The 16928-nt window shown below is 38.5% G+C and overlaps 1 protein-coding gene across 3 annotated transcripts in view; it reads left to right on the top strand.

Moving 5' to 3' along the window:
• Positions 1-15529, top strand: part of ERG (v-ets avian erythroblastosis virus E26 oncogene homolog) — a 62530-nt gene extending 47001 nt beyond the window's left edge. Inside the window, exons 4-10 of one of the 3 annotated variants that reach the window (XM_010018513.1) lie at positions 1071-1274; positions 2218-2298; positions 4428-4499; positions 9189-9257; positions 9617-9673; positions 11720-11767; positions 14553-15529. In XM_010018513.1, coding sequence (XP_010016815.1) covers positions 1071-1274; positions 2218-2298; positions 4428-4499; positions 9189-9257; positions 9617-9673; positions 11720-11767; positions 14553-15073 — 1052 coding nt within the window. In that variant the 3' untranslated portion in view covers positions 15074-15529. The remainder of the gene's footprint in view (positions 1-1070; positions 1275-2217; positions 2299-4427; positions 4500-9188; positions 9258-9616; positions 9674-11719; positions 11768-14552) is intronic. The other 2 variants (XM_010018514.1, XM_010018515.1) reach the window with 2 other exon arrangements.
• The last annotated feature ends 1399 nt before the right edge of the window (positions 15530-16928 follow it).

Raw genomic sequence — 16928 nt, 5'->3', positions numbered from 1 at the left:
ACATTGTTTAGTGTGTGGTGTCCCTGCCTACGGCAGGGGGGTTGGAACTAGATGATCTTAAGGTCCTTTCCAACCCTAACTATTCTATGATTCTATGACTACAGCCATTTGACCTCTGTGTACTCAGTTCTCAGTCTTCAGAATATCGCAGAATCACGTAGTCATTTAGGCTGGAAGGCACAAACTCTTGAGGAGTTCATTTCCCCTTGGTTTTAATCTTTTCTCTGCAAAAAGTGTAAATTCTTCGTGGTATGGGGCTGTCTTACGTTATGGGGATATGCACTGCAGATTCTTAGGGATGGGTTTGAGTTGATGGGTGCTAACTGCAACTCAGGACCAGGGAGAAGTAGAGTGGAAGAGAAATAGAAAACAAAGATTTTAGAGGCAAAAAAAAAAGAAGTTAAAGTTAAATTAAGGATTCATCCAAAACCTCAAGGTATTTGGCTTTGTGCTTTGCACTTTGCTAAAAATCTGGACTTTTTTCCCAGGTTACGTCAATATTTCAGGTACTAAGTAACCATGCAGTTGCAACCATGTACAGCAATACAATACAGCAGTCCAGGAAAGGAAGTGCAGAATATTTTAATATGACCCATTCTAGTTTATGAAATAACTAACCAAATCTGTGAGTGCTTACTTAGCCTGTGCCCAAGGAAATTTCACTTGAAAAAAGATAAAAATTAACAAAGAGCTTTGAAAATTGTCCAGACACAAGTCACAATGCTGTTAGTGGGATTTCTTAAATACTTTTCTAAACAGTATTCTCTGCATGAGGACAGAAACATAAAAATAACAAGACAAAAGAACTAAATGGTAGAAGGAGCTCAACAGCAGAGGGTTTGTTGTTAATAATCAGAGCTCACAGCTCTTCCTTAATAGGTTTTCACACACAGTTATTCTCCTTTGCACTCAACAGACCAAATTAATTTGTTCTGTATCTTCTCCAGCAGTCAGTAAACAGGGGATTAAGTTCTTTCCAGTTCAGCTGTGGTCTACATTTATTTTGTACTGGTCCAGTGCACCAGCACTCTCCCCTGTCTGCCTAATTTTATGCTTTGTGATGCCACCAGATCCTACGTTATGGAGCACAGACCACGTACGCCAGTGGCTGGAATGGGCGGTGAAGGAGTATGGTCTCCCAGATGTGGACATCTTGTTGTTCCAGAACATCGATGGGAGGGAGCTGTGTAAAATGACCAAAGACGACTTCCAGAGACTGACCCCAAGCTATAATGCAGATATCCTCCTGTCACACCTACACTACCTCAGAGAGAGTAAGCTAGTTTTCTGTCATTATGGTAGTGGCTACGATCAGTCTGTTGTTGATATCAGCCTTAGATTTAACGGTGTAGATACACTCAGCTGAGTTTTCAAATGTCTGTTGCAAATTTTGCTGTTCCTATGAAGCCTGATCCAAAGCCTTTTGCGTTTGATGGAAAGATACCCATTAATTTCAGTTGACTTTCACTCATGTTCCTTGAAGAAAACGGAATATTTCTTCATGTCCATCTCAGAGAAAAATCAAATTGAAACCCAGCATATTTATCAGCATACCGTAGGAAGAAAACCATATGGGATTCAGTGCTAATGTTTTTTCTGGTCACATACTCGTTTCTTTCCATATTAACAATGAGAATGCTAAATGAGAGTGCAAACAGTGATTTATAAAGTGAATTCCAGGCATGATTGTAAGGGTTGACAGCAGTTTGCTCTACTCTGAGTAGGATCAGGAAGATTTCACTGAATTGAATAAAAGTTCTGTAAATTCATGGAAAAAAGGAACAGTCCCTGAAGTCCAAATGCAAATTGCTTATAGTGCGTGGCTAGCATTTCAAAGGGAAAGAGGGGACTAGTGAATTTCTGGCTTGAGGGCTTTCATTTAAGCTTGAGGAAATTTTGCAGGTTTGCCTCAGTTTAAAGAAGTTAAAGCAAACATGGCTTTTCAAAGGAAGGAAAAACAAGCATTGCAACACCAGTGCGGTGCAGTCTTCTCCACACGCACACTGTCAATACCAGTCAGAAATATGCATTCATAATGTTGAATACATGAATGCCCTAGTTTAAGCTGTAGCGCACACGCCTCCCTCCAAACTGCAGGCTGAAACCAACTGTCAGTAAACTCGCATTCACACAATCCTGTCAGGGGAAAATATGGTTTAAAAAGATAATTCACAATTTTTTTTTCATTTTGGTGTTGCTTTTTGTTTTGTTTTGTAGCTCCTCTTCCACATTTGACTTCAGATGATGTTGATAAGGCCTTACAAAACTCTCCACGGTTAATGCATGCTAGAAACACAGGTAATACTGGCACTGCTCCCATTGCTACAGGTCATCTTCTAAAAGCAAAAAATTCCTTTTAATGGGTTGCTTGCTAAAAGTGGAAATGGTAAATCAGGAGGGAGACAAGCGTACCCTCTCCTTGATGTGTGTGTGAGTTTTATGAACAGACACACAGGAAAAATGTGAGATCATGCAGGGCCAGATGGTGCAAAAATGGTCTCCTTACTGGTATTTCTTGTGTTCTACAAGAGAATGGGGTCCCTGACACAAGATAAGTTGCAGGCTCGGAGCCTTTGTCTCTGAGGAGTTTTTTTCTCATTCTGTCTCATTGTACTGTCAGATCTACTCATGGATCCCTAGAAGGCTGTTGGAGCTCAAAAGTGCTTCAGCGCTTGCCTAAGTGTTATGGGCTCTGTTGAATGGGGACTGTCTTCCCTCCCATGCAGTTTATATATTGTATAATTCAGTAAAATTGATATTTAGGCAGTTAGCTCATCTCGTTTGCTAGCGATATGGGACTTGAACTGGAAACTCCACTAAGTTTGTTGTAATCTCCACTAAGTCTGAAATAAATATTCAGCCTTCTGTTAATTTGGCCCAGGAAAGTGTTGAGTGTAGGTAGGAGAATGATACAATACATGCCTCTTTCAGAATGTGACTGAAAATATTTATGAAAATAATTCAGAATACATTTGATCTTGCTCTCACAGTTGTGCGACAGAAGATGGCATGGAATTGTATACACAGTATGATATACATACTAATTAAAAATGTTTGGAATATTGCATAATCATGCCTGAGGGTATTAGTTACCAGCAGTGACCAGAAATAACAGTTCTTTATAAGAAATGAAAAAGATAATACAAAGAATAATAAAAATCCAAACAAACAACAAAAAATAAAACCACAATAACAAACAAACAAACAAACAAAAACAGAACAACAACAACAAAAAACCCAACCCCCCCCCCGAAAACTTAGATTGTGATGCCTCTTTCATATTTCATTTAGTTTTTCACTGTGGTAAATAGCAGTGAGTATCCCAGCAAAATTAACTAGATTAGAAGATCCCTCCCTGAGAACAGATGTTTGCCACTTGACATGAAGTCCTACTGTAAGCTGTAGACCTGCTGCAAACCCCACCAAAATCAAATTATTTTTTTTCCATTGACTTTGATGGTGTTTGAAATAAGCTTTAAGCTCTTTTTAAAAATAGATGGACTTGATGGTCTTTTACATCTCTGGCTTTCCAGATTCTAATTCGCGACGCAGTTTCAACATACAATTATCCAAGTGTTGTTCAGCAGTTCTGTGTGTTATCTTTTTCTATATGTGTGCACTGACAATGATATTTTGAAATTCATTTCAGCAAAATGAGATTGCCTGCATCTCTGTTGGAAGTTTCATTGGGAGTGTAAATAATATCATGCTGCTCATCAGCATAAGGAAAATCAGTTGTTCCTTTGGCATAAGATCTTTGGAGTGGGGTTTTCAAAGGATCTGAAAAGAGCTAGAAAAAAGTTCCTGAAGTCAGCAGTAACTGCACAAATCCATATGACCCTTTTCATGTTCTTAGAGATGTTAATGTAGAAGTCTGTTAATGTAGTGAGAGCAGTTTCAGTGTCTGAGATGAGATACCAATTTCTGTATTAAGCTCAATATTTTTATTTTCTTTCACTCTGTGAAGAGAATGGGATTTCTGAGGGTCCGACCCAAAGCCCACCAAAGTCTTTGAGAAGATTCCCACAGACATCAATAGGCTTTGGCCCAGACCTGCAGTCTCTGTTGAAAATATGAACCTGTTTGGGAAGTGCATGCACTAATGAGAAGAAGGCAAAGAAGTTTTATTTCAGAAAATATGAAACCACTTGCCCAGGTGGAGATGATTGTGATGAAGGTAGAAGGGATTTCCTGAACTTGACTGTCTCCTCCCTTAATGCAGATTTTGTAGACTTTTATCTGGTAATTTGAATGGATTTATGGAGGTGCAAAAGCTATTGGAATAAACTTTTGTATATAATAGTCCTAAAATAGAAATTAGTCATTCATCGTCTTCATTCAGACATACTACGAGAGGGAAAATATCAGTTGACTTAGGGGCTGTGAATATGAATCTTTAGGTGTTATGTCATCTTCTTTTTCTTTAGGAGGTGCCACTTTTATTTTTCCCAATACATCAGTTTATCCAGAAGCAGCACAGAGAATTACAACCAGGCCAGGTATGAACAATGACCACCTTTATGTATGCTGTGATCTTATTCATTTCATTCCTTCAAAAGAATGAAGTATCTCATTCTTTTTCTCATTCAACTCTCTTTGCAGAAATATTAGACTATATTTTAAATACACATATATATTATATATATAGTATATATATGTGTATGTACCATTGTGTAGAGTGACATAATTAAATAGAGCTGTTTAATAAATCTGTTTCTTCTACATATCATCTCTGTATATGAAGCAATGCTATCTACTATTTAAAGCACCAGAGAATCACAAGACCTGAGCTCTATTCACTGATACTGTAGCACTGTCCCAGCACAGTCACTTTTCAATGTGCTTCAGCTCTCTGTCTGTAAAATGAGTCAAGAATACCCTCTTTTATAATGCTATTTGAAGTATATTGGGAAGAAGTTCTCTAAAAATGCTATCTAGTTTTTATTTATGTTTGAGGCAAACAAACTCCACAAGATCTGCCTGTGAGTTTAAAAGATTCAAGTGAAAACATAAGAAAATTCTTACTGTTCAGAAGTTTGAAGCCCATGGAAGTGTGCTGGTATGTGAAAGGCTAAAGGGAATAAAAAAGATGAGGACATTGCTATGAAGCTAAAAATTTTCTTAATATCACACTTCACCTCTAAAGATTCTGGAAAAATTACTGATCTGGACATTTGCTTTCCCATTAATAACTGCAGAGTACTGTGAGACATCAAAAGGATTTGCAGCAAAATCCAAAATTTAAAGGAAATTCATTACTGAGCCAGAGTCATACATCCAAGTGTACTAAAGGGACACTTGAATTGACTGAGCTCTTGTGAAAAGATACATTATCTCATTAAAAACACAGGGGGTTTTGGATAGCAAATATTTTATATATATATATCTTTTGTCAGTGCTCTAGGGTATAATCCAGGACAATACATATAAGTAACTATTTTATATACACTTGTATATACTTCTCTGTAGATTTGTTAATTGACAATTTTAAAAAGATAGATAGAGAAGGAGCAACCAGAGTATTACATGACCAAATTAGAAGGCGCCATGGAAATATGGAAAATCTTTCGAGCATGTTGAAAGATACAATAAATTTAGAATTGTTCAAGTCAGGGTCTGGGGATGAGGAAACAGGATATAATTATCAAAATAAAGAGTGTCACAGAATACCTGCTTAGCCTCAGTATTAGAAGTAAGGATATTCAAAAAGAAGTTAGACATTTTCATGAAACATTAGAGCAGTTAGTTTTCTCTGAAGTAAAAATTTCTAAACCACATATCAGACATAGTGAACTCCTTATTTTCATTATTTTTGTCTAAATCACATTTACAGTGATACTTACAAAACTAAGTGTTTTATGTCAACATCTTCCTGTGTTTACACAATTACATGTAAGAGTTGTAGTTTGGATGTAGGGTGTCTCTATTCTTCTGTGTAAAATCATATATCCTAACTAAACATTTCTTACAACAAACTACAATGTGATTTTGAAAGTATTATTTTATCTTTTACAATTGAAAGTTGCCAAACATCTCTAAACTCAGAATTTTCATTCGTAAAGAAAAAAAATCTTTTTTGCAGAGTTTCAGTTTTCTCTCAAGAAACTGTTTTGTTGGCTTAGTCTGTGGCTTTCCTTTTAGTTAAATGTCATATTTCAACTAGACTGCAAAGCAACTTTTCCATTACAAAGTAAGTTCCCTTCATGTGAGAGCAATGGCAAACCTCAGGGACGATCACTTGATGACATGAAAAAGGTCAAAAATGAGGGGTGGGAATACATAATGTTAAATGGGAATTAGCCAAATCCTGGTAAGCAATTCTGGAGAAAGTATTTAAGCATTGCCATTGTTAAGGCATTACAATAGAAAATAGGAAATGAGCAGGGCTCATAATCAACTGCAGTGACAAAGGCGTATTTCTTCAGTCACCTTTACAACAGAACATGAGGTTTCAGCAAGCTGTAAGTAATACAATGAAGCTGTCAGGAGCTCAGGAAGACCTCGTATGGGTTTGTCTACAAGTCTCATCAAACAGGAGCATTCCTATCAAAGATCTGTCCAAGATAAGGACATATTGTACTAGTATCTCATGAATAAGAACAGATCTGCTTATCTAGGATAGCAACATATTTATCAAGACACAATCCTGAACTAAGAATGAAGTTGGAATTTGGTGCTATTTCAGGAAAGGCTGATTGATAGATGGATTTTTCTTTCAGTAGAGAGAGTGTAGACAGAAAACCAGAAGATGTGTTGAGTTAAAAGGCAAAAGTTTTCTCACAGTCCTAAATTTGTACCAAGTACATTTCAAGACTAGAAGTGCCACCAAGTACAAGCACACAGCATCACACCGCCCTCTCGGTGTACAGGTGTCTGATAATTTGGAGACCTACAAAAAGGAGAGAGGAAGAGCGATGCAGAGCAGAGCAAAGGAGACTTTTCTGTGGGGGGAGATAATGTCACCAGAATCTCCTTGACAAAGCTGCCATGGAGGTAGAGAACTGGCCAGCCAAGGCAGAATGGGTAGGACATATGCAGGCATCCCGCAGCTGAGCCCTGTACCCCTCTTCACAGGCAGAACTCAGAACCCCCTGAAAGATGACCAGAGTCATTCTAAATTATTTATTTTTTCCAGAAGATAAATTACTCAGGCCATGAGTTATTTCTAACTACAACAGTTAATAACAGTGCTGATGTCAGCCTGGTCAGGACAGCTGCATGTTACAATGATTCACTTGAACACCAGTATTCTGCTCAGAGATGAGCACTTGTACAATTCACATTATTTTCGCCAAGTTTCTGAAGGACAAGATTGTGGTATAGTTCTCAAGAAATCAGGGATAAAAGATCACTAGTTACTCAAATTCAGCACAAAGATAAATTGCATATCTCAGCAAAACGAAAGTTTTTGAAGTGTAAGATTCCATGAAACGACAGCGCTGGTAGTGCCAGTCTGCTCCACAAGCCAAACAGACTAAATAAATTAAAGGCAATTTGGTCGTGAATTTCACATTACACTTTATTTCCATTCGATATTTCTGCACTTGGAAATGGGCAGAGATACATCTGTTTTCACAGAGCCGGTCTGTGACTGTTTCTTTGCTTCATAACTGGTTTAATTTCCAAACATCATTTCTAAAATAAAGCACAAACATTGTTCAGAGCCAAGTCATCCACAACAACTTAGTACCAGGTGGGTACTGCTAACTTCCTAAGATCCTGGGCAGTCTACAGAAGTCTCTGATTTTGGCAGCAATTTTAGCTGTTGTGTTAAAGCTGTCTGTAGAAAAGCACAGGCAGTTGCAGAAGATTTCAAAGGCTAAACCAATCATTTTAATTTATTACGTATACTTTATGAAGACAGCTTTTGGTTTAGTTTATTCATTTTTATGTGCTAAACCATTTAAATGAAATAGAAGTGAAATGAAAGAAAAGGCAAACAAAAATTTAGATACAGAAAGTTAAGGAGCTTGTCCCAAGAAGCAGAAAGGAATATTTAAATAGATGAAGCAGAGAAAAAGCTATCCACTTTTTAGAAGAAATATAATATGTATGCATATATATGTTTAACATTTAAGCATATTTAACATTTAAGATGTTTTCACATCTTATGTTTCTAAAATCTGTGAGGATACTGGAGTGCGAAAGGAAAAGTGAAGGAAAAGTCTTCCAATACCTAAAGGGGGCCTACAAGGAATATGGAGGGGGACTTTTTACAAGGTCATGTAGTGACAGGAGAAAGGGGAATGGCTTTAAACTGCAAGAGAGTAGATTTATATTAGATATTATGAAGAAATTCTTCACTATGAGGATGGTGAGGCACTGGAACAGGTTGTCCAGAGAAGCTGTGGTTGCTCCATCCCTGACAGTGTTCAAGGCCAGGTTGGACAGGACTTTTAGCAACCTGGTGCAGCGGAAGGTGTCCCTGCCCATGGCAGGGGGGTTGGAACTATATGATCTTGAAGGCCCCTTCCAACACAAACCATTCTGTGATTATGTGAACATTAACAATTTGAAATTACTAGTAGAAGAGAAACAAGTGAGACTGGTAAAATGAAGCAATCAACTACCCAAAAGATTGCATTCTGAATGATGGTCTCTGTCTATGACCAGGTGGCAGAAAAGGGAACTGTCAAATTCAACCTATAAAGTTTGATTAATCTCAAAGGATGACAGCAGCAGACTTAGCTGAATGGCATGTTAAATGAACTAAAGTCTATCTATCTTGTTAAAAGAAAATACTGTTACATGCTGAGATTGGGAGGAAATGGTATACAATTTATTCTTAATCTGATCTCCGACCTCTTGGAGGACTTTTCCTGCAAGACTCTAGCATAAATTGTCCATGATGTACAGTGTGTGTCATTCCTTGGTGTTCCAGGCCGAGGAAGGGGACCAAAGGGAGTACTCTGAGCCTTTGGGAATTATGGACAGTATGAGTATTTTTACCAGCTATTTCAGTTCACTTCAGACATCTAACAAGCATAGGCATCTCTAAAGAGCAATGCAGAGGAAAATGTGATGCTGTTATTTTCAGAGGCAATAAAGACAATAAAGGTTCTTAACGAAGAATATCCTTCTTATTTCAGTATTTTTTTCAACCCTGTGACTCCCCTAGAAATGTGCCCCTCATGGACATATAAACTTTATTCCGTATCTGCATGAATCAGTGCATCTTTCCTTTGCAGACTTGCCTTATGAGCAAGCCAGGAGATCAGCGTGGACGAGTCACACCCACCCCAGTCCTCAGTCAAAAGGTAAAAGCATCTGCATATGTCTAGCCTATGGGCCTAATGCACATCTGGTGCAACCTGGATAGACTCTGAAGTAATAGGAGCTAACTCAGCATTCAGCTCTGGAAGATTTTTACCTGTGCCTTGGCTGGAAAGCATTTTGTCTCTGCATAGACAATACTGGGTGGAGTCACTGGGGCAGCTGCATTTTTCCTTGAACTCAGGCTTCATCAAGTCCCTGACCCTATAGTCTTATAAAGCTAAATCCTATTGTGACCATCATTGAGTGGTGAGCAGCAGGAGTCCCAGGCCTGTAATCTGTCACAGGTTTGGTGACCAACTTCCAAACTGGAAAAATAACTACATGGTTTTTCCATTTTCAGCTACTCAGCCATCATCCTCAACAGTTCCCAAAACAGAAGACCAACGTCCTCAGTTAGGTGGGTGTCATTTTGTTTGAATTATGCCTGGGTCTGATGGGGTTTGCTGGGCATGATGAGGACAGCTCTCCCCTACCAACCAGAAGGAAATTGCGATGTCTGATTCAGACCACTAGTGAGATCTCCAGCTGGTGGGCACTAGTAGCCAGATGTGTATGAGTTGGCTCTACAGCTGGATCTGAGATGAAGGCCACCATGACCACTGACAAATGCTTGTAGTGATGTTTAATGTCACTGATGACCTTGCAGAGTGTAAAAACTGTCAAACAAACTACAATGGTCTAGTGTGAGGCATCCCTGCCCGTGGCAGGAGGATTCGAACTAAATGATCTTAAGGATCATCTTACCATTCTGAGTCTATGAAAGGTGGAAGGTAAGGAGGTCAAAAGACCATATACTCTACAGTAGCTGAAATGCTAGCAGTTGGAAAATGTGCATGAGCAAGGAAATGAAAATGGATTACAGCATAGAGAAATTTATTTGGACTGGGCTTTGGGAAATTAAACAGGAAAATTAGAAGGATTCTCAGTCTATCAGGAAACTAAGGAGAAAGTAGAAGTTTATGACCTGTAAGTGTTCAAGGCCAGGTTGGAGGGAGTCTTGGGTGACATGGTTTAGTATGTGATGTCCCTGCTCATGTCAGGGGGGTTGGAACTAGATGATCTTAAGGTCCTTTCCAACCCAAACCATGCTATGATTCTATGATTCTATGAGTTTGTAGACTAGTGGTTTTGCAAAATTGGTGCATTTTCTCTTTTTGAAGCAGCTAATCCATGGGGTAGGACCTAGTCCTTTATTGTGAATTTGACTGTGTTTTGGACAGGTAGCTAGAAAGCTCTACAGACATTCTGAGTCAGTTATGGCTTTTGTTAATGACAGAAGGGTAGAAATGGGCAATAAAAGAGTTTTGGAGCCTGTTTTTATCACATGGATTTCAAATCATTATTCTGATTTTTTGTCATATCTAAATAAGACTGTGTGCATGACTACGTCTCATTAACTCATATGCATGCTGCCTGGGAAGTATTACACTGCTTTTTGCCCAAATAGCATTGTATCTAATCTGGCCTTCCAACCATGAGAATCTTTCAAGAAATATACTGATGATTTATGTAAGTCCTTAGGACCATTTAGTGGCTGTGTGTGAGCTGCACAGATTATTTAAATGTATAAGGAATGTAACCTTTTAAATATATAAGGAATGTAACCTGATTATCTTCTTGGCTGTAAAATGGGCAGCCATTTGAGAGCAGCTGTCCAGAGATGAGGCAGCCCAGTGATAGGGTCATTCAGCAAGACACTCCAGGCTGTGCTTGCAGCCATCACTTTGGCTTTTGTACTTCTGCCACAGCTTTCCCTTTTTCCTGTTGTACTTAAGGTTTCACTTCTGGATGGAATCCTTTGAGGAAAACATTGAGATGCTGTGGGCATTGCGTGGCTGACACAGGCTCTTCTGAAAACCCTAGTTGCAAAGTTAATACAAGGCATCCCTCGCTGGACTGCAGTGATACGGAAGAGTTGACCCAGCTATGTTCCCTGAGTTTACCAGGCACTGTCAGCCCTCTTCTTGAGGTTGTTTTGGCACAGAAGGAGTTAGCAGTGGTGCAGGGAAAATAAATGTGTTTTTACAAGAAAAGAGGCTACTGTCCTTTGCAGAGGGGACTTTATCCCATTACCTGTCTGCGCCTGTGGGCCCTGGTACACTGCAAGGATTGATAGTACCAAAGGGTTCCTGAGTGTATGTCTATTTAAGTAGAAATCAGAAGACCTCTGGGCCAAATTTATGATGCATCTGAATGTATGCTTGTGTGCACTAATACAGTACAAAAGGCAAATGTTTATCCTTGAAATTGTTCACTTGCACACCCAATTTCAAGGCAAAACACGCAAATATTGCAATGCTGAGAAAGGAACTGCTTTTTCCAGTGTTGGACCTGCTGTCCCATCAGGCAGTATACACTGCCCTTTACAAGGTTAAAAAGTAACACCTAAAATATTTGTCATCATTGCTACATGATTTTAAATCTTTTTTTCACCATTTTGTAGATCCATATCAGATTCTTGGACCGACCAGCAGCCGACTTGCAAATCCAGGTGAGGAGAGATTTTGCTGATTCAGGAGGATTTCTTTTCACTGCTAGTATCTCCACTTCAGTTTTAAGCCAAACCTAGAAGATAATGTGGTAGTTTTTACCACTCTTCTGTATGACTCAGTGGAAGCCAATGATACCCAGTGTGTTGCAGGATTAGGTTTCTAAATTAAGTGAGGGTGGGACTGAGGTCATAGATTAAGACACAGAAGGTCACGTATCTTACTGTAGGTGTCTACATATAAGATAGGTGTCTTATTTCCCATTGTATTCATTGGAGACATAGTTAATATAGCTCTCTGTAGAGAGCTATTCAAATAATAGCTCTCAATTCTTAAGTAGATGGTTACATTCAGTCACTCAAATACCTCATCAGAGGTATTTGAACTTCTCATATCAATAGGAGTTCACTTCAGTTGCGAAACGTCAGGATTTTGTTAAGTGCTATAAGATACCCCATCTGGCCTCCAGGTACCCCTCCAGAGGGGCATGAGTCTTTTACCAGTCCGCATCATATGTGTCCCAGATTCTGTTAATACACAATACAATGCCGTAATAACCCTGACAAATAAAAATTTTTGAGATTAATAAATTATATAGGGAGAAAAAACAGGAAAGCATAATCTATTTGCAAATAATAATTGAGTTAAACATTTAAAAAGTATTCTCCCACTTTAAGAAGGCAACAGGGTGCATTGTGGACAGGGGCATGGTGCATATTTTAGCTAAAGATGACGGACCTTCTTGGTGAGTTAATAACACCAATTGTGAACTGTGCAGATTTCACTGTTTCTGCTCTAAGCCCAGAGGACACACTATGGCTGTACACCACCAAAATCAACATCATAATCTGCCACAATGGATTGATGCTGTAAATCCACATCCTATTTCCCTTGCTTTAACAGCCATAGGACACAATGTTCCTTGTTCCACATTGCAGGTCTCCTCAATCGGCAGTAACAATGTGTCTTCTTACAACCATTGTATGGTTTTTCATGGCATGAAATTGCAAAAATACTCATCCATTTCCTTTCACTTTTTCCCAAGTGATATCAAGCACAGTTCTAGATTAGCTTACTTTGTAAATAGTTTTGTATGGCATAGGAAAGCAATTAAGTATTAAGAATAAAATTTTCCAAATGGCATAAAGCAGTGGGTTTCCAGATGACACTGATCTTAAATGGAAGTGGGGGCCTGCCTCCCTTTAATTTGTTCATAAACCCCAGCTTCTACAATTTTGTCAAGCATCCGTTTGGTAGACTTCATTACTGTGGAAGACACTAATATGATCTGGATTGGGATACTCTTTTAACATTTAGATGCAGAATTCCTGCACACCATCATTCCTGTGCTTTACCATGTTTTCTGTGTTTATAAATTGGTGGAATTACTCTCTCATTAAAAGGAAATTGACAGCAACCATTTATTTTCATAGGACTATATATTACATTTGGAAGGCAAGTGTTTATGTTAGAACATATGTTGGATTGCTTATACAAAAAGTTGTGTTTCGTCCAGTGCTGAACTGTTTATTGATTTTCAAAGACTAATCCTCTTGTTATGTTTTGTGTATTAAAACTTGCATGCCTTGCTCATACCATGGATTCTTTTGTTTGTTTGTTTACTTAATGCATGTTAATGGAACAGAAGAAATTCATTAAGGACAGTTTGGATAAATATCATTTAAAAGAATATGGGTTTCGGTTGCACTGAAGTATAAACTGCTAATGGATTTCAGATGCTACTCTATATTATAATTCGCTACTATAAGCTTTCTAAAGAAAAGCTTGTTTATTATACCCACATATCTGGTTTGGAAAAGAAAAAGAAACCTGACCTATTCCTGGTCAGAGATGTACTTAGAAGTTAGCACATACAAGCTGGTTGGCAAATTCTGCTGACATTGTGCTTGTGAAACAGATTGACTTGCAAGCTGCTTCAGCTGTATTTTGCATCATTTCAGTGCTGCTTTATTAAGAAATGCTAAGCTTTTAGCATGTATTTCAGTGGCAAGGCCCTTTGAAATCTACTTTCTATTGCCTAAAATGGTCAAATTTCATTCCTATAACTCTGGGCAACACACTTCTGCAAAGTTGACAACAGACTGATTATCTTCTTTGTAAGATTAAATTGGCAGAGGAATGAGAAAAAAAATAAGGTTTTAAGTCTTAACTTCAATAATCATTTAAACTTGTTTGACACAAAATGATGACAAGAATGTATTTTATGGACCTTTTCACTGTTCTTGCAAATGTTTTGCCCTATGGTTGTATTCAGTGCAACAGTGAGCTAATAAGTTTCCGTTCTGCATTTCCCCAAATGCTGCAAATGGATGATATGGTTTGGCATGAGCCCAGCTTTCTCTAAACTTCTCCATTTTGTGTAGGCTTATTCCATAGCAGAGAACATTTAGTTGCAACACAATGCTGTGAGAACAAGCAAAATGTTACGCAAGTGAAAGCTGTTTGTCCTGAACTTTAGAGATTAGTTTCCTAAATAAGCACTGTATTATTTCCCCATCAGTTGTCTACACTGAATGACATTAGGTAACTATCAAATCTCCATGTAATGGCATTCTGCCACTCAGATGGGGGAAAACATGACACGTTACCATTATCTCTGCTCTTCAGGATTTCATGAGACAGGGCTGTGAGAAAGGGGACAACTATTTAAGAGTAAGAAGTCAGAACAACATTTCCTAATAGGGTCCTATATGAGAGCCTAGAAGAACTGAAGTTTTAACATTATTAGTTACTAGTCCTGACGTTTTTTTTCATTTTCCCCCACAGGGAGCGGGCAGATACAGCTATGGCAGTTCCTGCTGGAGCTCCTCTCAGACAGCTCCAACTCCAACTGCATCACCTGGGAGGGCACCAACGGGGAGTTCAAGATGACCGACCCTGACGAAGTGGCTCGGCGCTGGGGGGAGAGGAAAAGCAAGCCTAACATGAACTATGACAAACTCAGCCGTGCACTTCGCTACTACTATGATAAAAATATTATGACTAAGGTTCATGGTAAGCGCTACGCCTACAAATTTGACTTCCACGGAATCGCTCAGGCTCTCCAGCCTCACCCCCCAGAGTCATCCATGTACAAATACCCATCAGACCTCCCCTACATGAGCTCTTACCATGCACATCCTCAGAAGATGAACTTCGTAGCCCCTCACCCCCCTGCTTTGCCTGTAACATCGTCCAGCTTTTTTGCTGCCCCTAATCCGTACTGGAATTCACCAACTGGAGGTATCTATCCCAATACCAGGCTGCCAGCTGCTCATATGCCTTCTCATCTTGGCACCTACTACTAAGTGGAGAAAAAAGAAACATCAGAAAAAGCAAACAAAGACCCTTCTCGCTGGGATACAGTCCCTGATGAATTGCAATGAACTCTATTGGAGTCCATGAATTAAAAGTGCCTAAAGAGACAAGTGAAGGTTTGGCTGGGAAAAAAAAAAAACAACATTAAAAAAATAAGACTCTTTGTAGTAGGGATTTAAAGGAGATATTCAAGAAGTATTAAGATACTAAAATGTAATGTATATGGGCATCGACTCTGTGGACCAAACAACAATAGACTATTGTAGGTAAAAGCATGAAATGATAAGGAAAACCTACGAAAGCTAGTGGTCTTAAAAAGTTGATAAGCTTATGTGTAAAGTTTGATACCTTGCTAGTGCAAAACTGGGACAATACTACAGCAATATAAGGATAAGTCTATAGTGACCTAACATACAATATATGAATTATTACAAAAGAGGGAGGGGAAAGGGAAAAACAAGGGAAAAAAACCCTACCTGTATTTAAGTAGAAACATATCAACAGAAGAGATTGGTTTAGTATGGAAGCTGATTTGTGATATAACAGCATTGTTTTAGTTAAAATCAAATGAGTTCCATTCATGAGAGTGTTATCAGCTACTCAAACTGTGAAGACAACCCAGACTTTAAGATTGCTTGACAGTATTACAGGAACCCTGAGCCAAACATTGGAAATGAAAATGTGCTGAAGGGCAAGTGTATGATTGTAAATCAGAGGCCTGCACCTGACAGAGGAAGCAGAAAGGAGAAAGAGGAGGACGAAAGTGGTGAGAATGTGAGAAAAGAAACTTCTTTACCAGTTAAGACTGAAAACTTAGTAGCATTGGGACTATGAAGAAACACTTGTTTGGACTTGTGAAACATATTGCTCAGTATCATACCATTCCCAGTATTACAGGAGGAATAGACTTGATTTTATAGTAATAAAAAAAAAAAGGTGGAAAAAGGGAAAAGCAGAAGAATTCAGAAATCAAAATATGCATCTCTTTTTTAAAAAAAGTAAAACTGGAATTGTGTCTGATATTTAAAAGTTACCAGTTAGAACCTCATTGTTATCAAGGGAGTTTGTTTTCTGTTGGTGAAAGCGAGAGACAACCCCTCACTGCCAAAATCAGAAATCATCTAAGTATTTTTGTTAGGCGGGCGCCAGTTTTTGTTTATCGAGTCGCGAACGCTGTGCGTTTGTCAGAATGAAGTATACAAGTCAATGTTATTTTTTCCTTTTTATATAATTATTATATAACTTATGCATTTATACACTACGAGTTGATCTCGGCCAACCAAAGACACAAAAAAGGGACAATCAAAAATATTGTGGCCTTGAATTTTAACTCTGTATGCTTAATGTTTACATTATGAACATATTAGTACTTAGAATGCAGAATGTATGTAATAAAATAAGCTTGGCCTAGCATGGCAATTCAGATTGACACTGTAGTTTGCATTTCCATTTTTAGTGCCTGACATGCCTATCAGATCTCCTACTCAACATGTTAAAATATGCTAGGCATTTTGTTTTAAAAATCTGTTTTATGAAATCTGGCAGTCATTAAAGTATAGGACCAAATAGGAATGCTTAAAGTTCAAAGTGGACAGGTGCTGTGTATCTTCTTTTCCAGACAGTTCTGCTGAAATACTTGCTGCCCTTCTTTAACAGTGCCTTGCCATTCCTGTCCTGAGCTCCTTTTGCCCAGAGATTGCAACCATGCCCAATTCTTTGATAACTTCATGGCCAAGTTTGAAAATGAAGTCTAAAGGAGGCCTCTAAGGAAGAATAGTGATACCCAGAAATTATCTTGTGTTGCCATAAGATTATGCAGCATATCTTAGCCTGAGATGTATTTTC

This window comes from Nestor notabilis, unplaced genomic scaffold, assembly GCF_000696875.1.
Source record: "Nestor notabilis isolate BGI_N333 unplaced genomic scaffold, ASM69687v1 scaffold4137, whole genome shotgun sequence".
Taxonomy (NCBI): domain Eukaryota; kingdom Metazoa; phylum Chordata; class Aves; order Psittaciformes; family Psittacidae; genus Nestor; species Nestor notabilis.
This window is presented reverse-complemented; position numbering and strand designations above follow the sequence as displayed.